This window comes from Penicillium digitatum, chromosome 3 (genome assembly GCF_016767815.1).
Source record: "Penicillium digitatum chromosome 3, complete sequence".
NCBI lineage: Eukaryota > Fungi > Ascomycota > Eurotiomycetes > Eurotiales > Aspergillaceae > Penicillium > Penicillium digitatum.
Genome location: NC_089386.1, coordinates 890,825 through 910,424, shown reverse-complemented (window position 1 = coordinate 910,424; position 19,600 = coordinate 890,825). Strand labels below are relative to the sequence as shown.

The 19,600-nt window shown below is 47.9% G+C and overlaps 8 protein-coding genes across 8 annotated transcripts; 4 read left to right on the top strand and 4 right to left on the bottom strand.

The window, feature by feature from the left end:
• Window positions 1-829: 829 nt before the first annotated feature.
• Pdw03_7878 (uncharacterized protein) lies at window positions 830-2,290 on the bottom strand (the record flags this gene model as incomplete). The annotated part of the gene is made up of 2 exons (XM_014677536.1): window positions 830-1,506; window positions 1,582-2,290. 2 exons carry the CDS (start codon window positions 2,288-2,290, stop codon window positions 830-832), a joined length of 1,386 nt encoding a protein of 461 aa, XP_014533022.1.
• A 357-nt stretch (window positions 2,291-2,647) lies between these two features.
• Pdw03_7877 (AtmA protein) lies at window positions 2,648-3,840 on the top strand (the record flags this gene model as incomplete). The annotated part of the gene is made up of 2 exons (XM_014677535.1): window positions 2,648-2,979; window positions 3,039-3,840. The coding sequence occupies 2 exons, from the start codon at window positions 2,648-2,650 to the stop codon at window positions 3,838-3,840; spliced, it is 1,134 nt and encodes a 377-aa protein (XP_014533021.1).
• Window positions 3,841-4,017: 177 nt separating this feature from the next.
• On the bottom strand, window positions 4,018-5,175 carry Pdw03_7876 (Beta-lactamase-like protein; the record flags this gene model as incomplete). The annotated part of the gene is made up of 1 exon (XM_014677534.1): window positions 4,018-5,175. The coding sequence occupies one exon, from the start codon at window positions 5,173-5,175 to the stop codon at window positions 4,018-4,020; it is 1,158 nt and encodes a 385-aa protein (XP_014533020.1).
• A 1,380-nt stretch (window positions 5,176-6,555) lies between these two features.
• Pdw03_7875 (Nucleoside transporter, putative) lies at window positions 6,556-8,440 on the bottom strand (the record flags this gene model as incomplete). Its single annotated transcript, XM_066101789.1, has 3 exons — window positions 6,556-7,293; window positions 7,349-8,269; window positions 8,351-8,440. 3 exons carry the CDS (start codon window positions 8,438-8,440, stop codon window positions 6,556-6,558), a joined length of 1,749 nt encoding a protein of 582 aa, XP_065956872.1.
• Window positions 8,441-9,531: 1,091 nt separating this feature from the next.
• Window positions 9,532-9,803, top strand: Pdw03_7874 (Protein kinase; the record flags this gene model as incomplete). The annotated part of the gene is made up of 2 exons (XM_014677532.2): window positions 9,532-9,698; window positions 9,764-9,803. 2 exons carry the CDS (start codon window positions 9,532-9,534, stop codon window positions 9,801-9,803), a joined length of 207 nt encoding a protein of 68 aa, XP_014533018.2.
• Window positions 9,804-9,982: 179 nt separating this feature from the next.
• Pdw03_7873 (serine protein kinase) lies at window positions 9,983-10,468 on the top strand (the record flags this gene model as incomplete). Its single annotated transcript, XM_066101788.1, has 2 exons — window positions 9,983-10,070; window positions 10,122-10,468. The coding sequence occupies 2 exons, from the start codon at window positions 9,983-9,985 to the stop codon at window positions 10,466-10,468; spliced, it is 435 nt and encodes a 144-aa protein (XP_065956871.1).
• Window positions 10,469-10,493: 25 nt separating this feature from the next.
• Pdw03_7872 (MFS multidrug transporter, putative) lies at window positions 10,494-12,324 on the bottom strand (the record flags this gene model as incomplete). Its single annotated transcript, XM_066101787.1, has 3 exons — window positions 10,494-10,749; window positions 10,806-11,212; window positions 11,263-12,324. The coding sequence occupies 3 exons, from the start codon at window positions 12,322-12,324 to the stop codon at window positions 10,494-10,496; spliced, it is 1,725 nt and encodes a 574-aa protein (XP_065956870.1).
• Window positions 12,325-13,381: 1,057 nt separating this feature from the next.
• On the top strand, window positions 13,382-15,750 carry Pdw03_7871 (Ribosomal protein S2, conserved site; the record flags this gene model as incomplete). The annotated part of the gene is made up of 5 exons (XM_014677529.2): window positions 13,382-13,467; window positions 13,524-13,539; window positions 13,612-13,917; window positions 13,994-15,675; window positions 15,732-15,750. 5 exons carry the CDS (start codon window positions 13,382-13,384, stop codon window positions 15,748-15,750), a joined length of 2,109 nt encoding a protein of 702 aa, XP_014533015.2.
• Between the last annotated feature and the right edge of the window lie 3,850 nt (window positions 15,751-19,600).

The following is a 19,600-nucleotide window of genomic DNA, read 5'->3' as shown; positions in this document are numbered from 1 at the left end:
GTTGCAATTAATCTTCCTGGTCATAGTAGAAGTTGGGTGTGCCCAGGATTCGAGGATTGGATTCTATCCATGGGCAAATCCTAGGACCGTAATGGATTCCGTAATACTTCGCGCCTAGCTGCTATAGCATACGCTTGGGGGATATGTTTTTCAATTCCAAGCCCTCGTGAAAGTTGACCAGTAGTTCTTCTCGTTTATCTTTAGCTGGGAATAGCATTAAAAATCTTCACATCTATCTTTTCTTAATATCAATGAAAACTAGCTCATCTGTACTTCAAACCGCTTCTCCGTCCTTGGAGGTCGGTTGGGCATGCGCGAAGAAAAAGACATCAACAGCACAAACTCCTCTCTTGGCCAACTCTGCCGCAATGGCTTGTGGTGATTTTAACAGATCGCCCGAAATTTACTTGACATGATCGTGCCATGAACCATACGGCGGCCTTCTTGACAAATCGTAGATCTTCTGCTACCGACAATGGGTTTCGCTTCAGCTGATGATTACCAGAAATGCCATTTGCTCCCGTGACAATGACCGGGAGGCCATGGTAGATGTCTTTGTTTTGAAAAACTAATATGCTGAGTTGCTACAATTTTATACGGAGGGTATCTCATGATACAAGTTGGCTGTCCCCCCCCTAGTCTATTATCATCAGTGCACAACTCCCGAATTTTTCCCGTTGTAAAAGCATAGAGATTTCTAAGCCTTCAAAACTCCAACCAGAGAGAACGAAAAGACTGGACTGTAATGTACAGACGTTTCAAATCGTTTTTTGGGTAGACTTTTTCAATAATGTTCTTTTTCTCTAGATTTTATTTCAAAGCTCTATTTTCATGTCGATGAATATGAACGAACCTCTGTACATATCTGGCCATGTCCATGTCCCTTTGCCGCAGCATCCCATGCGGTTTGCACTTCATTCGATACGCAGAACTCATTGGGGGTCTCCCATGTAGCAACACCTAAACTTGCGCTGTATGTGAATAAATACAGGGACTTCGGCACTCGAGCTGTGCCAACATCGATGGCCATGGAATTAAGCCGTGGCATGTGCTGAGCAGCGCGCCCAGCAGCGATATACAGCTCATCTAATCGTTTGATAAGCAGTTTGTGGAATACACACCCTTTTTGATTTTGATTTTGATCATCAAGTGATCTGACTGAGTCATCCGATGACACCGAAGAGGAATCTTCGTCCAATCTTGGAGTTACACTGACGGGACTAGTAGCATAGGTGGAAGCATATGCACAGCTTATGTTAAATTTGATAAGCTTTGGCCAGAATGGTGGAGTGGTGCTAGCATCTGCCGGCCAGAACAATTCAGAGCTGATCATGATTTCTGACAAGTGAACAGTTTCCAACTGCTGAGTCAGTTGGTGCATAGCAAGGCACACAGAATCAGGACCTTGGTTTGATAACAAGGAGCACACCTCTCTGTAGACTCGATTGGGCATGTAACTCAGTTGTAAATGTTTCAGGGAGAGAGGCCACATGGTAGTAGAGAAATCTATTTGCACTATCAGACCCTGTTTATATGTTGAAAGAATGAAATTTTACGGAGAATGGGAATAGAAAAACTCACCCCTTTCAAAAATTTCACAACTTGCAGCGTTCATACTGTATTGTTTACGTAGGCTGGCATGGAGATTCTGCAGTTGTGGAAGATGGGCTACCATCTCGGACAAAGTTTCTGGTGCAACATTGCGGAAACTATCACAGCCAATCACTTGGAATGAAGTAACGCAATAGACATTAGATAAAGATACATTTCCCGTCAGTCGTAGATAGGAATCTTGGTATCTTCGGTCTAGCAGCTCTTCCTCTGGGAAAGCATAGCCTCGTTGTTGCCGGGCACGTCGTGTATCCCAGTCTGGCTCCCCCTGCCAGTCACTTGGGGACCTGGCATAGATCTTTAATGAGATTGCTTTTCGATCATGACTGGGCAATAAGCTCAGAATTTCAAAGAGAGATAGCATGGCTTGTGTGAAGACCTTGTTATTGCGGTCGCAATCATCTTGATTTTCATAGTGGCCCCGGTCGGCGACACTATATTCAGGGATAACAATCTTGTAATTTAGGCTTTTGACATAGAACCATCGATGACGGGAGTGGGAAGAAAGAAAAATCTGACGGAAGTCCTCGAGGTCCGCCAAATTGATTCGCAAATCGGCGAAGTTGAATTTCTCGGCAGCAACCTGCCATTGCTTGCAGACACAAGCACAGGGTGTCAGATGATCTAGCAGGTATGAAAATATATGCTGAAGAGTTTCAAGGGGCAATGATTCAGCCATGGCGAACGAAGTGAGTGTTGATCGATAGAGATGAGACCAGACAAGTTGGAGTTTGTGCCTGAGACTTCAGGTGTGAAGTGAGGCACGCTAAGCCAATTTGGGTATGCAGGATGGTGAGTTGACCACACCTGGACATTACCTCTTAGGCGTCAAATTCCATTCACAACTCATCCGCATGTGAATGCAAGCGTGAAAGATCATCTGAAAGCAGTTGCACAACCTTCGTCTCGCTATCTGTCTCGGAATCACACACCCCATTGGCCTTGCCACAGACCATTGGCCCCCAAAATTTACACGTCTGAGTGCTCCTGTGTGCCAAGATTTGTAGATTCCGCGCCAGCTCTTACAATTTTCACAATGAGATACGTACTCTTTGCTTTGAGCGCATGGGTGCCCTATGCTATATTCTATTTTGCCTCCATAAATGGCCTTGATGCGCTAAGCCGCAAATCCATTGAATCCGGCAAGCTCCCGAGCATCGATGCACCTTTGCGCACAGTCTACACGGGAGTCGAGGCAATCGACCACGTATTCACTCTTTTGACAACATTTTTCTATCCAATGCTCGACGGCCATAATCCTGGTCTGCTGCTTCACAGTTTTGGATTTAGTGGAACTTTTGGTGCAACTTGGACTCTGATCGTCTTGGAATCCTGGAGAAAGGGCAATGCCGGCACAATAGCTGCTTAGTACGTTATGCCCACTGGACAGCGTCTTAATATTGTATGAGACTTACTGATCGATTTAGCCCGACGATATTTGGCCTCATCGCTCAATTGTTCACTTTTGCTTTTGGAGTCCCATTGGCATGTGGTCTTCAGCTGGGCTGCTCTATTACTGCGCGCCGCCCTCACGCAGATAACATTCGTATCCCACGAGCAGTTCTTGCAGCTTTTCCGTTGATCTACATTGTGGGATACATTGTGCCGACCGTGGCGATGGGATTGCCCGCTCCATCTGTCATTTCCGTGGACCTGAAGCAGATCGCCATTGCCATCTGGCAACCCTGGCCAGCATACGTGGCAATTCTGACCTCAATCGCTTACTTTACTCTTTCTCCTTTCTACTCAAACAACCACCGGGTATCCATGTCTAGCTTGCGCTGGGTCTATGCATTTGCGTTTGCCAATGCAGCCTTGTCGCACATTGTGTCATGGGTTGTTTCCTTGGCAACCGTTGTTGTGCCAGTTCTATTCGAAGACCATTTCCTAGGCTCTCTTCACCCGACTTCTGTTTTCTCATTTCCTCTTCCCTGGTCCGGGCTGACGGTTGATAATGTCGGTGACGGTGTCCATATCTTCCTCCGATGGGACTATATGACTGGTTCTGCTGGTGTTTTGATTTGGGCTATCTCGCTGCACGTTACTGCTCACAAGCATATCCTCAACTATATCTCGTGGCCCAGTCTCCTAGTCAAGATTGCTCTGTTGACGCTTCTTGCTGGGCCTGCAGGTACTGCGGTCGAGTTGATCTGGGAGAGAGATGAGCTGGTGTTTACCGAGACAGATCGTTGCAAGCAGCAGGTTTCGAAGGCCAAAAAGTCCACCTGATGGATGATTCTTTGCAGAATCATGGAATGAATGTTTCGGGTTACCAATGATGTTAAAATTAAATGTTTTTTTTTACAAAGAGATTTTTGAATTTTCACGATGGGCCTTCGTATCATTCCACATGCAAGACCATTCGCGCAATCTGTGCAGAGAAAGAATGGGGAAAAGATTCTCATCTCAATTGGACACGGGAGTCTTTCTCTCTGCCATGATTTCATAAATCGCCTCGAGATATGCCTTGGTGTTGTCATTGCCCATGATTCCTGGTCCCATTTTGTTCATGGTATAAGCAATAGTCATGCGGCGATCCAGATCCATGACCAGAATTGATCCACCCCAACCTCCCCAGAAGCAAATTTTTCCTTCGGGGATAAAAGTGATGATTTGCGGCACCGGTAGGCCAACTCCCAACCCGAATCTTATGGGGAAGAATAAAATCTGATCGACACCGCTAATCCGTTCTTGGAGCATCTGATCAATGGCCTTAAGCCCAAGATACTGCTTCCCATCAACTGTCCCTTTCAAGGACACAATCGAACCCATCCGAGCCAGTGCACGCGCATTTGAAAACCCATTCGCGGCACCGACCTCTGCACCCCTGAATCCGGGCGTCTGGGACACCTCAGCGTCCAAAATAAGGTTGGGTAAGACTTTACCCGCAACGCTTTGCGGGTCGATCGGTGGCAGAGGTGTAGGAGGACTGGGAATGATATCCGCCGTACGCAGCCAGTCCTTTTCGGCCACACCGAGACCAAAGTCCGCACCCAATGGACCCGCGATCTCATCTGCAATGAACTTCTTCAAAGACTTCCCGCTAATGCGTCGCACCAGCTCGCCGACTAAATGTCCATGATTAACCATCTGGTAGGCGGATGCCTCCCCGGCCTTATACCACGGAGCCTGCGCAGCGAGCATCTCGGTGGAACTTTTAGTGTCGTAAATGGTCTCCAAAGAAACCCGCGTGTCCCAATGGGGCATGCCAGAGGAGTGACTGAGGATGTGCCACACTTTTGTGTCTTCTTTGCCGTTGACTGCGAACTCCGGCCAGTACTTCGACACTTTCTCTTCGACGTCGAGCAGGCCGCGATCAACGAGGATGAGTGCGGCGAGGGCAACGGCTACCTTACTAGATGAGAAGACGACCCCCAGAGTGTCTTCTTCCCATGAACGCGTCTTGGCGGCGTCTGCATGTCCGCCCCAGATATCGAGGGCATTCTTACCGTCGATGTTGATGCAGATTGAGGCACCGACTTCATCTCCCGATGCTAGCTTTTGCTCGAAAAGATCACGGACCCGCTTGAATGTGGGGTCACAGAAACCGTGTGTGGCAGCCATTGCAAAAATCGTCGCCTCGCTCTTACTTTATGTCGAAGTTGGATCTTTAAAGATTCCTGGGGAATTGGGTAACTTAGAATAACCAACATAGTAGTGAGAGGCTGGAGCCGGCATATTTATAGCCGGTTCTCCAAGATATTATAGGAGACCTCGGCATCTTAGTGCTCACTGCGGGGACTCTAGATTCATTCGTAATCCAATGAGCTAGTCCCGATCTCAAGATTAACGTAACACACGCATCCATTACCACAATAGGAACAGTCAATGTGGATAATGTCGAGTCCTGCGGTACGTAGATTTAATGCACAACCTACCAAAAATCCATGCACTACGGAGTACTCCGTAGACAACTTTCAGTTACGATATCCACACCAACAGTCCATTCAAAGTGTGCATAATTAAAGAAATATTCTGCATGAATAAAAGGCCAATTCACAAAAAATAAAATTCGTTTCCAGTATACCAGTCCATTGCTTCTCGCCAAACAAGCGATCATTTGGATACGCACAAAACATTTCTATTTGTCTGATTGAGTGCATCTTATGCAGAGAAAATTCAACGTTCAAAAATAAGCCTAGAGCGACTTTAATTTGTTCACATTGATCAATTCGTGGTAGCGATGTCTTTCCGTGCCCTTTAGAACCCACTAACCTGGTTCAAAGGGGCTGATATTCGATGCACCTAGAGGCATAATTACACGTCATCTTCCTGGAACCTATGTTGTATCTGGTGGACTCATAACTAACCATTACAACTTTGTCATCCATCAGCATCCCACCTTTCTCCGAATAGTACCTTAACATTACATTTTGTCTGATCATAATCACCTCTTTTTCTTATTTACCCACATCAATACCCCTGTTGTAATCTGTGTTTACAATTTCATCACTTTTTCTAAATTCCGCTTATTATCTCGAGAGCATGACAGGGGCATGAAAGCACCAATTTCTTCATTCAAGGCGAACTTGGGCATGATGAACTATCCCTCACTTCCTCAAATCCCCAAACTCGGCATCAAGAATCTACATACCAATCGGGAAGCTCCTAGCTAGTTAGTCAATACTCACGCTACCTCCCTTATTGTTTCCGCCACTGTAATGTCGTATACTCCTGCCCACGATAAATCTAGCATCATTTGCTTGGTCATAAAAATCGCACTTGGTCAAGACTTTGTGTGGTGTTAAAACAATATGTTCATTCTGTGGCATGTACAACCAACACCTCTGGAAAAACGATAGGTTTGAAATTTTTTTTTTTTTCAATAAATACATTAAAAGAGGTAAACAAAATGAACACATCCGCTGTATTGCCTTGCAAATTGAAAAAAAAAAAAATCAACTATTTCACACCGCCTCTCCTTCATCTTCCAAAAACTCACGCCTAATTCATTGCTGCAGCAGTAGGCACATGACCTTTCTCAAGAGGCACCCGGTCCACCGACGAGGACGACGAAGACACAGCTTCAACAGTGGCAGTTCGCGGCTCCGCATACTCCTCATCAGCTTTCCAGAAGTCCTTCTTCCCGCGGGCGGCACGCTTAACCCAGGGTGGGAGTAAACCGCCCTTGACCTTCCAAGACCAAGGATCAGACTCATCCTTGTTCGGTGGGACGATGTGACCACGGCTGATCTTCTCAAGACACCAGGCAAAGCCATTGAGGGTGATATAGCTAGTGATACCAGCGATCAGACCGTAAGCGATACTGTATGTGAATGGCATGATGGCGATGGTAAGGAATGCGGGGATCGCATCGCCGTAGTACCGCCAGTTGATATCGGCGGCAGACTTGGCCATCATCGTACCGACAATCACAAGTGTACAACCCGTAGCCCAGGGTGGGATTGAAGCAAAGATCGGGGCGAAGAATACAGCGATAAAGAATGCAATGCCAGTGACGCATGATGTGAGACCGGTTTTGCCGCCTTCGGAGATGCCGGCTCCGGACTCGACGAATGCTGTGACTGGGGGACTGCCGAGGAGGGATCCGATCGAGATTGAAATCGCGTCAACCATGTAAGCGACGGCGCTGCCCTCGAAATCCTGGGTCTCCTCGTTGATTGCGCCGGCAAATCGGGCCATGGAGTACATCGTACCTGTTGTATCCAGAATGTCGACATACTGCGGAAAAGGTTAGTTTTCAATCTCTGCCGATATAAAAAAGCTAGCGACGTACCAAAAATGTGATGAAAGCCAGTCCAAACTGGCCGCCCTTGCCAGCCAGGCCCCAATCCTGAGCAGTCAAGGTATGCCGGATAGGATGGAAAGTGACCACCTTCTTGAAGAAATCAAATTGGCTAGTACCGAGCTCGGTATAGGGGAAGAATGTGACGGAGGTAGTACGAGGCCACGAGATGATAGAAACCAACAAAATGCCGATGATGATCGCACCCTTGATACGGTACATCATTAGCAAAGCCGTAAGAATGCCGCCGCAGAAGATACCAATCCACATGGTTGGACTGCGCATCTTCTCACTGCTCGGACACATGCCCGTTTCAGAGTCGAACTGGCTAGCCACACATCCAGCCAGCTCAATGGGAGTGTCAGAGCCACCCTGGACTAGTCCAATGCCGGCACTGTATGTCAAACCGATCAATGCAAGGTAGAGACCAATGCCGACACCCGTTGCGAGTTTGATAGACTTTGGCAGCGCACGCGCCAGCCACTGTCGCATACCGATCAATGTCAAGCCCAGGAATACCCATCCTTCTACAAAGACAGCCGTGAGGGCAGTCGAATACGAAACCATGCCACTACCACGGACTCCAACAACAGTGTAGGCAAAGTAAGCGTTTAATCCCATTCCAGGGGCGAGCGCGATAGGAAGGTTCGCAAAGAGACCCATGCAAAATGTTGAGAGGGCGGCGATGGCGGCAGTGGCGGTGACGATGTCACGCTTGATTTCTTGCGTACACAGGGCATACTCGATATTGTTTGCACAGAAATCTCCCATGTCTTCCGCGGGGCAGACGCAGGTTCCACCGGTCACAGAAGTGATGTTACTGTTGACGGAGATGATGTATGCCATGGCAAAGAAGGTGGCGAGACCGGCGCGAATTTCAGTGAAAAAGTAGCTACCCTTCCGCTCGAGAGACTTAAGACATGGTTTAGCCTCGCACATTGCAAAGGTATTGACAAAGCGATCACACGTCGCATAGAAGGCAGCATCACTTACATGGCCGGAGCCCTCCAGACGAAACCATTTCCCCACGGGACTGCGGGCAACCCGCACGTTGGTTTCGTGGACCCAGTTACCTAAGCCCATTGCGATAGAGTATCACGGTGGTGTACTTTAGATACAGCTAATTCCGAAGACGCTGTCGTCGTTGAGACGCAGTATGCAAAGAAGTTCTAGTCAAGGTAGGTGGTAGAGCATAGTTTTGAAGGAAGAGATGGGCAAATCTCAAAACTGGTCTCTTGGCCAACCACATCTTGCTGATAAGAACTCGAGAAAAAAAAATTTCGCCTCCAATTTGAGCTACCTCCGGGTCTTTGGGGACTTGGCAGCGGTGGTGGGGTCTCATTTCACCCGTGAGATGCCGTGTCGAGGCCCTAATTGGCTGAGTGTTTGCCTACAGCATTTTGTTCAAGGTCGTCCATGGGTCAAGACTCGGCAAGCCGGCGACTGAAGAAAAGAGACTGACACAAGTCACAGAAATGGCGTTCAAATGACGCTGGCATGTTCAAAGAGAAGAGGCAAATGCTGGCAAAAATGTTGCAGACAGGTAGCCTTGTAATGCCAAGACCAAACGCCAAGACTCTGTGCTCAGAGCTCTATCTTTTCAATTATGTTGTATCGTGTGCTTGAGAATGTGCTTCTCGATAGTTAGTCAACAAAGGAGGCCGGATGACAGAAGTAATCTGAAGTTCTTTTGCATTCAAACATTCCCAATCCGATGGCTCTGGGATGTCTGGTCGGCCATACTCGATCGTGGGCCATCACCGAATCTCACCCGAAAGAATAGGAAGTTTTTCGTCTATCCCAGTGGTGCTTACACCACTTGGTAGCATGCGCATGCGCTGCCCGTTGGAGAAAAAGAGGGCTAGCCGGAAGTTGTTGAGGGGCTATGCCACGTGAGTGTACGACGGGCGAAGACATCGAGAAATGTCACGAGGCCGTAGAATTCCAATTTTGCTAGTTATCTCGCATCTTGATATTTGAATACATGCGGAAAAGAGGAGGGGTCCATCATAGACAGATTTACCTCGCGTTGTACTGACGTGCTGCGTTCACCGCTTTCTGTCATGGTATTGTGTTGGAAGCCCATGAAGTCACCCGTCGACCTTGAGTTAAGTTTCCTTCATTCAGTCTCCTTATAGATTGAGAGATCGCAGCATCTTTCCAATCTATCAATGATGCGCTGCTTTGAGAGAATCAATGACGCTGCCAAGCCCATTGAGGAATCCCGCGTCGGGGGCTACCATCCAGTGCACTTTGGGGACATTCTCAACGAGCGCTATCAGATCATTGGGAAATGGGGCTACGGCACGTTTTCAATACAATGGATAGCAAGAGACCTATGGTAGGTTTTAAGCCATTTCGATGCGAAGTCAACGCGGCATTCCGATCTAAAAGTGTGCTTGCTAGGTTACAAAAGGACGTCACCTTGAAAGCTGAAAGCTATTGAAGCAGACGCCTCCAAAATCAGCAAAGAGACTCTTTGCCCTGCTTCAACTATCAAAGCTAGAAAAGTCTCATTTGAAGAAAGGTCACATTATAGATCTCTTTGATAATGTTGAATACGCGGGGCCGAATGATCTGCATCTAGTGCTCATCTTCCCACCTATGCTATCCGATGGTGAAAGAATGAGCGGGCGGCCGACAACAGGCTCCGATGACTACTTACGAGCTATTTCTCTTCAAGAAGATCTGTTCTTTGGAACATTTGTTGAAAGCTTCGTCCATGCTGGGAGGGTGTCGATGGCATTTTACTGACTGTAAATAGGTTGGCAACCCGCCAATATCCTATTCTCTATGGAATGCGACTCGATCAGTGATATTACCATGCCTTCAGAGTATAGCCCTGTCAGTTGGATCCATGGAGTTCTGTGCGACAAGTGTGCTCCTGAGTGTCTGGTGTTTCAACATCCTCATGGTCTCCTGGACGATGCCGACATCTCAACCCTGATCACCAATGTTGGTGATCTAGGTGGAGTTATTGCCTTTCGTGAACCTAAAATGCCGTGTGCGAAGGTTCTCAAGAGTTGTCCGCAACGGCGACAATTCTTGAGCGAGAATTGCCATTTTGAGAGCTTGGATTTGATGAACATCACAAAGAAATATCACGTCTGAAAATTAACACTGTTAAAAGTCACCCCTAAACTGTCACGTCCACTTTCTCCGATGCTGCCCGAGCAGACTCCAAAATTGGAGCAAATTTAGATTTTTTGCGCAACGCTGGTCCCCATTTGATGAATAACAAGGGAATCGGGATCATGATGAGCGCGAGACACCCAAGAAGTGTGGCGGCCCATTGCACACCCAAGTTGACAAACATTTGCTTTGAGAACAATGGGAATGCAGCTCCCACCGCTGATCGAATTATGGTATTCGCAGCAAAAACCGATGCGGCACTGGATTTCAAGGTCAGCGTATTACTCACCAGTGAAATGCAGACAGAGAATCTTACAATGTTAAATACGAGTCAATCAGGTAGTTGAAGCACTGCAAGAAGATCACATAGATGCCGAATCCAGTCACGATTCCGCTGGCGGTCGGGGCCATCCAATGGATTTCCTTTGTCCATCCAGTCCAGCCATACCAGAACAACCCGACACAGAAGCAAACACCCCCAAGGATAGCTGGAAGAAGTCTCCATTCCGGAACGGGGATGTTATTGTTGGCAGCCAGCTTTTTGGTATACGATCTCTGGTCAAGAAGGATATAGGCGCCAGCTAGAATCTCGCCGATAATCAATCCGATGAATGGAAGACTTCCAACACCGAGGTTCATTCCGTGAATTCCTTGGAACACAACGGGGTACGCACTGAGAAGCGCGTACATCAGACCATATACAAAGCTCATCCAGAGAGAGATCTAAAGGAACGTCAGCTGGGATCAATTCAAGATCTTCACGCATGACTTGCCAGAAAAACAATGGGCTCGGTGAAAAGCATACGGAACGGCCGACTGAAATTATTGGTGATTAGCTCACCCCAATCGAGCTCGATCTCTTCTTGCCTGGCGCGGATTCCCCAGTTATGTGTCTGCCGTCGCAAGAGGGCCGCTTTTTCCACAAGGACAGCGGGTGCATACGTCTCTTTCAAGCAAAGCAGACAAAGACCAGTGGCCAGCCACCCCATAATGGACGATATGTACATGGTCCACCTCCACCCCAGATAAGACATCGTGATGAAGCCTCCAGTGAATGGAGACGCAAAAGGCCCCACGAACACAGCCATGGCAAAGATAGCGATAGCCACGCCCCGCGTCTGGTTACTCCAAATATCGGCAAACACGGCCGGAACGTTAGCGATCGGGCTAGCAGAGAAAAAGCCGGCAAAGAATCGCGCCAACATCAAGGTCTGAACGTCCTTGCTAGTCGCTGCTGCAATGCTGAAAAGGGAGTAGCCGAACATGCCAATGCAAATGGGCCATCTTCTCCCGATGAGCTCACTTGCCGGTGCCCATACTGTCGGGCCCGAGGCGAATCCTAGGACATACAGGGTGACACCGAGGGTGGCGACTTCCGTGCTGATGTGGAAGTGCCCACTGATATGTCCTACTGCGGAAGAGTAGATGGCGCTGGAGAAAGAGGAAACAAAGGTCGTGTATGCTAGGGTCGCTGAGATGCCGATTTTGCGTTTAAGGGACCAGTTCTGAGGGTGCATGGGATCATTTGCATCGTTGAATTCGACGATGTATTCTTCTGGATCTGGGAGAGATGGAGGATGAGGCTTTCCAGCTCCAAGGGGGAGCCACTTTTCACGCGGTGTAATTCCTGCAACGGAGCCAACGGTTGAGCGATGTTGAAGTCGATAAGTATTGATTCGCTCTAGCGCGACTTCGTTCGGGTTGCTTTGACGGCGATTGAGGGTCCCGGAGCGCAGAGATCCAATTTCCGACCCACCGCGATCGGGCCTCGTCATGATAGTACTTAGGTCATCCTCGGTTCCATTAGAGCTAGGATCGCGTGGGCTGTGAGACATGCTGATAGATAGGATAGTATGGAATGCACTGGACTTCTAGAGACGAATTTATAACCATTTCCCAAGGTTAGCATTCCAAAAAGATTTGCTGCTTAGGATCGAACAGCCAGTTTCATCATTTGGTGGTAGCGCATAGCGTCATTGAGTGTTGCTTTTCCTCGGTTGATTCGTTCGAAGGGCTACGGGAGTCCGCTGCTGCCGCAGTGGACTGCCGTGACGTCCTAACGAGGTAATATGTTCCGGACCCCAGTGAGTAAACCATGGTTTGACTCGTGGAGAAGTCAGTTTGGGTGTGATGAACTGTCTCGATTTTGATTTTTTTTTTAATGATATAGATTCATATTACGAATCGGCTACGAGAGTGTGAGGGTCATTGAAGTGTTTGGGAAAAGCGCCAACCTTTTATTGTTGGAGAGCATCTTCAGAGATCGGAACATGTGGTGATCGCCCGGGATAGGGACAACTCCATAAAAATGTGGGCCCCGAAAACTCAAGAAGAGTAGTCGGACAACATGCGATCTCACACGAAACCTGTAAGTTAAGATTGGAGTGTGTCCGATCCAAAAGATCAGGTACAGTACTGATAGACATACAGTGAGTACAAAGTTTGGCGCAACTTATCCTGGTCTTGTTAGCCACCTTGCTTGCAAATCTCACCTGGGTGAAGCCGATCGACGGTTGCAATGGCACTTAAAATCTGATCGGTCATTTTTCATTTCGGTGGGAATCTCGTCTTCGCAACCAAAAAAAAAAAAAGATTCATGATAGGGAAACATTTTTGTGTCCAACGTGTGCTTAGAAGAAGAGTGTGTGATCTCCATTCAGCCTAGCTATACAGGTTATGTTCTCATGTGTCGCCATCGTAGTACCTTTGGGAATGCTTCAAACATTTTGATCCTGCGCCAAAAGGTTCGGGCAACTGTGTAGTTCAAAATGTACGTTAAGGAAGGGCTGAATCAGTGATAAGAACCATGACCCCTCAGTTGGAGGGGGCTGTGTTGGGGCTTTTACCCCAATCATAGAAATCTCAGCAACAAGCTACCCCTATCTTTTAAAAATGGAAATGACGGGAAAAGCGCAGGTTTTGCGTCGCTCTGTCAGGAGATTCCCTGGAGCCCAATTGCGAACCATGCAGCGCTTTACGTCGGGGCCACTCACGATGGCCCCAATCTTTAGTGCCCGCTTTATAAATAAACAAGACAGATTGTCTGCCCTGTGAGTACCGCTTAAGCCAAGAAGATCCCCATGTCGCAACTACGAAGATTTTGGACTAAGAAACCCGACAAGATGAGGCACTCAAAACGACTACCGTACGGCGCTGTAGCAGTCGAGGAAAATCACTCAAGTTCAAGGTCATCCTCAGAATTTCAAGATTATACCACTATTGAGTTTCCCGAAGTTGACGAGCAGAAGCCCCAACCGCAGCTTCTCAAGCGCTCACAGTTGGATAGAATTTTTCGTTTGCTATGGGACATGATTCTTGCGATTGTAGCGTTTCTCTTTGCCCTGTTCGGTATTTTGGTTTCTTGGATGGATGGAAAACCGGCCGGTCCAGAATCTGTAGGCTCTAAACTCTTCGAAGTCTCTCGATTTGTTAGCTTCCCCTGCTCCGACACTCGCCCTCCTCAATTATCGTCAAATCTCGCTGACATCCTATTTCCACCTGAAGGCACCCACTGTATTCCCAGTTCTTTTTGCTGCTATTGCCGGGAGCAGCATCAAAAGTCTCGCATCGTGGCGCATTCAAACCACCGGAGGAGCAACGATCGGGCTAGTAGAGCAGTGCCTTGGCAGCCAGACCATTACAGGAGCCTTTCTCACTCAGATTAGACTGCGTACTATGAACTTCGTTGCCGTCTTTATCGTCCTTCTGTGGTGTTTATCGCCGCTGGGAAGTCAGGCATCGCTCCGGATCATTTCCATCGTCCCGAGTTACCCAGCCAATCCAATCGAGTTGACCAGTTTCAACACCTTCACCGCGTACCAGTTCGGCTACAGCCAAGTGATGTCGATGGCCAAAACATCAGTCGCCATCCCCATGACTGCTTCGATGTCGGCGGCCTCGCTACTTTCCACCCGCAATCAAGATCTCTGGGGCAACATCCGATTTCCTGCGATTGAAAATCTCGAGAAAACCAGCACAGGATGGATGCATGTACCCCAAAATGACAACTTGACGTACGCGTCTCTGGTTGGTGTGCCGGTGATTGGCTTGCCTAGTGCCGGCAACACATCATTCATCCTCCCTGGCTCCTATTTATCCATCTCCTGTCCTGTCTTCGACACAATTCACACTCTCAATCTTACCGATTTCGCCGGGCCAGATGCTCCATCCCCCGGCAATGGCGACGATTGCAGCTGGACAAGCGCATGGGGTGGATTTCAATTCCAGCTTGCCCTCTCAGAGCCATGTTCGAACGCACTCAACGCATCGAAGACGAGGACTCGGAATGCCCGCAAGCTGATATGGGAGTCATGGGACCGCGGCTATGCAGACGATGTAAGGGATAGATCCCCCATCACGCGAGCTATCTGTGATATCACTACGACCTATGTCGATGCCAATGTGACCTGCGAGAGCTTAGACGGGAAGCAATCCGTAAAGACTTGCGACCTACTCGCCGCTCGCCGATCGGTAGATAGATCCCATTTCCACCAAAATTGGACTGTCTTTGATATAAACCCCCCAGGGAATTTTCAGTTGATGAAAGGTTATAACAACGGAGTCTTTGATCTTCTCACTACGATGTTTCCACACATGGACGAAAACGGTGGCCTCCAGCCCGTCATTGGATATTTTATAGACCCTTTTCAGGCTATCGGAACCTTTTTCAGCGAGACACTTATGTCGCCTGAGACCACCACCTCAAGTGTCTTTGGTACGCGTCTATCACAGCTCTTGAATTCCTTGCTCTACCTCGGGATCAATCCCTCGACCTTCACGGGCTCTGTTGACATGATGCAATTCACACGGGAAGGAAGCACGATTAAGGATACCCCGTTCAAAGTGACTGCCCAAACTACACATCTACGGAATATCGTCAGGTGTCACCGTCCCTGGCTTGCCGTCCTTATTGTTTCATCGGTGGTTATCTTCAGCATTGCCGTGATGGCGGCTTATCTCCATATTAAAACGATCGCCCCCGATCTTCTAGGATCGATCTCCGTTGCCCTGCTGCAAAATAAGACCGACGGAATTATCGGTTCTTCTATATGGACTTCAGATGAATGGACAAAGAACATGCGAGACAAGAAACTTTGGCTTGGAGACGTCCAGCCTGGGGCTGAGATTGGGCGCCTTGCCTTGACTACTGTGGCACAAGATTTTCCTCTTGGTTCAAGAAAGGAAAGGTCATATTATTGAAATCAACAATAGATATCCATCGGTGGTAGCTGATCAAGAATAGCAGTCTCAGTGATCATTGATCTCCGCCGAATCTGGCTTGGGAATGAGACATCTGTACGACTTTATGATCCTTTCCCCCCACATATCAGAGTCACAATTTAGCATTTTATGAGAAGTCAATACATGCCCAAAAAAACGTCCACTACACTCTCGAATGCTGCCGCTTTCACAACGCCAATATGGGGGTAAGGGGACACGTTAAAGAAGAACATCTAAGAAGACGTCTACATGTACCCTGAAGAGGTGCCAAAAAAAGACCTGAAAAAGCCATATCCGCGGCTAGCCATTCTAATAGCTGATACTTGGGTGTTGTTTAAAGGTTTGAAGAACCGATTTAGTACCTCTGTCTCGGCCACTCCAACAGGACTAGTTCCTCTCTGAAGACTTCATTTGTACCCTGCAGGATAGGTTGCCGAGACAAATCGACAGTGAAAACCCGACAGAGGGAATCTATTCCGAGAACAACGTGCAGCTGAGCGTTTTCATCTCGGTTGGGGGTGAAAGTCCCCACTAGCGGCTCTCTCTCCACCTGACCTACAACGACGATCTTCACTAGAAAGCAGCAATACATAAGAATCAGCATGATATGGACTACGTGGGAAGAAAATCACAACGATAAGGAAAAACCAACAACAACCGGAGATCTTCCTTTTTCATCAAGATTACATCAAGCCAGGGTGACGGAAATTAAGCTCGACTAATACCAAGCAGCCAGATGCCAGAGGATATCCATAAAAGAGGCATTTCACGCTCATTTGGCCCACAGGAGCTGAAACAGAGAAAGAAGCCTCACGCGGTGAGAGGTAGTAGAGGGAGAGCGTCAGTAGTGGAAATGAAGTGGCGAAAGGGATAATATTAGGAACCGGAGAGGGGTTGCTACAGGAAGCTTCGCATCATGAATTAAGAGTACTGCTTGAGTAGGAAGGGTGAGAATCAGAACAGGTAGGCAGAACGACGGAATAGGGAAAAAGAGGGCTTGATGATCTGGAAGACATTGGCTCTTCCTGCTTATCTAGTCTGCTTTGGCGAGAAGGAACGGTTCATGGGTGAATGTGCCTGATTTCTACCTGTACCCCGGGGCATTTTCTCCCTCAAATTTATGTCGCCTTTGGCAACCTTTCTGGATTTGATTGGAACGCAAGTCAATTTTTGACATCGAGAAATGTCGGACTAGACTGTAGCGGTCGACCTTTACTGAGTGGAGAAATCAACGACTGAAGACCGAGAAGCTAATTTAGAACGGTGAGTAGCACGATTCCTAGCGCATCTCCAAAATGGGATATTACTCCCACACTAATAAGTCGTGTGGATCGCAGGGGAATCAGGCTGCTTCTTCAGGTAGCGACAGTTTTAAAAAGCTATAATTGAACCCAATTCTGATCCCGTGGCAGTACGGCATGAAAGACCATGCAAGTCAATGTCTGGCCTCTAGTGGCTGACCGTTCACACAGGGTCCTTCGGGAGACCACTTTGGGATGGAACTGTCACTGTATCGAAAGAATCGAAATTCCAAGTCTCACGACTATACCGGAAAAAAACATCGAATGTAGCTCACAACTCTGTCTCTGTGGCTTCTATGTCAAGGCTCGACCTTCAATGCGTCGGGCGGGACAGTTAGTAGACCGTTGCGGCTATTGGAAATTACCAGTTTATAGCAGCATTTTATTGAATGTAGACGTCGACAATCTCTTTGGTGATGAATGAAAAGAGAAGAGTGGTCGTAAAAAGTTGACAATAAGTTGGACAGTTCTTGCCGCTGGAGGTGACGTCAAAACACAGTTTGAAAGGTATGATGTGCACAAGGTCAGTTCTAGAATGAATGCAGTTGAGCATCATTGTTCTCAAGGAAATCGGAATCAGTCAAATCTCCTCCATGGCTAGCGATCTGCTCAATGGCTTGCACAAATAAGATAGACTTTATCGCCGCTGTTCAACAGAAAGCCCCAGTTACATTGAACGGCTTTTTCACCAGGTACCCGAGAAGCCGAGCATTCAACATGATTGATGGGTGACGCAGCGGTACTGGTACGGCCTTAGGGGATGCCCAAAGTTACTAGTTTGGATGTAGTAGTTTCGCTGCTACATGTAGGTGGCCTACCAAAATGGATCCCACTCTTCTTGTATTTGCAAGTGGTGAAGATGGCGAAGGATGACCGTTTATAGTTTGTGGCACAGCATAGGCTCATGCTGGTGAGGAGAGCTGGTGCTTGGATCTCGGAGCGCTGCGGAGCTTGTCTTCTCGCAAATTTAACTTGCCAAATGCACTGTCCATGGTACACAATTGCCGTTGATCCAATCAAATTGCAAGCCAGTCTCAAGTTGGAGGTTAGCTAGAGATGCTGCGATGTACCAGGGGACCCAGCATCATCAATTGGCAATGTTTCTTGTCCGCCGCGTGCCGGAGGTTCCCCTAGTGAACGAAAAACACGCTGGCGGGCTTGAGCACTTGTCTCGAGATTCCCCCGACAACATCACCGTCGTCTGCTAGATAAATCTTAGAGCCTCCGTTTCAACTCAACATTCTGAATCTCACTGTGGTCCAAATTCGTCTCTTTCAACTAGCTTGTTATCGGCGTGAAAGTGAGTATCTTTCCCTAGGCCATCAAGATATTCCTTTCGACCGTTGCCTTCTTTGGAAGTTCTTATTGGTCATTCAGTTCTGCTGCAGCGAGATTTGAACGGTTGCTGAAATTTGCTCTCTCTAGCCGAGTCTTCGATTTACATCGCCACAGAGCCTCCACATCCAGTAAGAATAAATCCTTCAATTTTGGGCCATTTCCCCACATCTCTGCTTGCATGAGACAGCCTACAGGTCTAATTTCTAGCCGGGGACTGATCTATAGAACAGAACCCCCCTTGTTAACAACCGGCTATATGGCACCGATCAAAATCATCCACCGTACCAAGTCCGCATCCCTATCTCTCCATTCCATTGTGGAACGATCAGGCAAAAAGGGCAACTGGGCGAACCGGAACCGCGGAGTGGTGCTCATCTTCTGCATCGTCTTCCTCGTTGTGGTTGGAATCATGGCCCTTTTTGCGTACCGACGAATGTTGCAGCGAAAGGCCGAGAAGGAGTCTTATGAGACGACAAATGATTAGTTCAGGCTGTGCTTTGCTCTCTCCAGATCAGGATTGCCAATCAATCTAGCTCGGGTGCGGAGCTCTCGTTATGATCCGGAACTGCGTGGGTGGCTTACTCTGTTGGGTTGGGCTGCGCGGAGTCAGTGACGTTGTGTGTCTTGTCTGTTTGCTGAGATGCGACGTGGTGTTTGGCTCGAATCAATCCCCATTCTGCAGCTTCAAGCGAGATAGGCAGTTGCCCAGAGAATTACGTGACTGATCTCTAAGTCCCAGCTCATTCTATTTAGGTAACTTGACGAATTGATGGTTATCCATAATACGAACCTTGGTTTGGCGTGCACCGATCTCTGAGATGCATTTCTTCATGTCGTTTTTAGGCAAAATCAAAAACGCGAGTGGATGGACCAATCATCCCTTTGTGATTTTGTTGGTATCTCTATATCTTGGGCTTTTCTAGTCCATGCACGTTGCGCTGCTCGTTGCAGCAAGATCAGCCGTCGAGGATCTTACTCTCGAGGCGTGGAAAACGGGTTCGGACAACGTGATTGGTTATTTGCTTTGGCATCCTTCTCGGAGTGACCAGTATGAGCTTTGTTCCAGATTTACATCGTAGGTAAATGTGACAACTCGCCATGTTTGTAGAAGGCCTCTCCGTTTTGTGTCGGCTCACCCGTCGATGTTGGTAAGATGGCTAGTAAATTTGCATTTTGGCTTCCTGCCTGTACCGGAGGCTCTAGTAACCTAGACATGCCCTTTTCAAAAAGAAGAAGCAACGTAAGTAGCGGC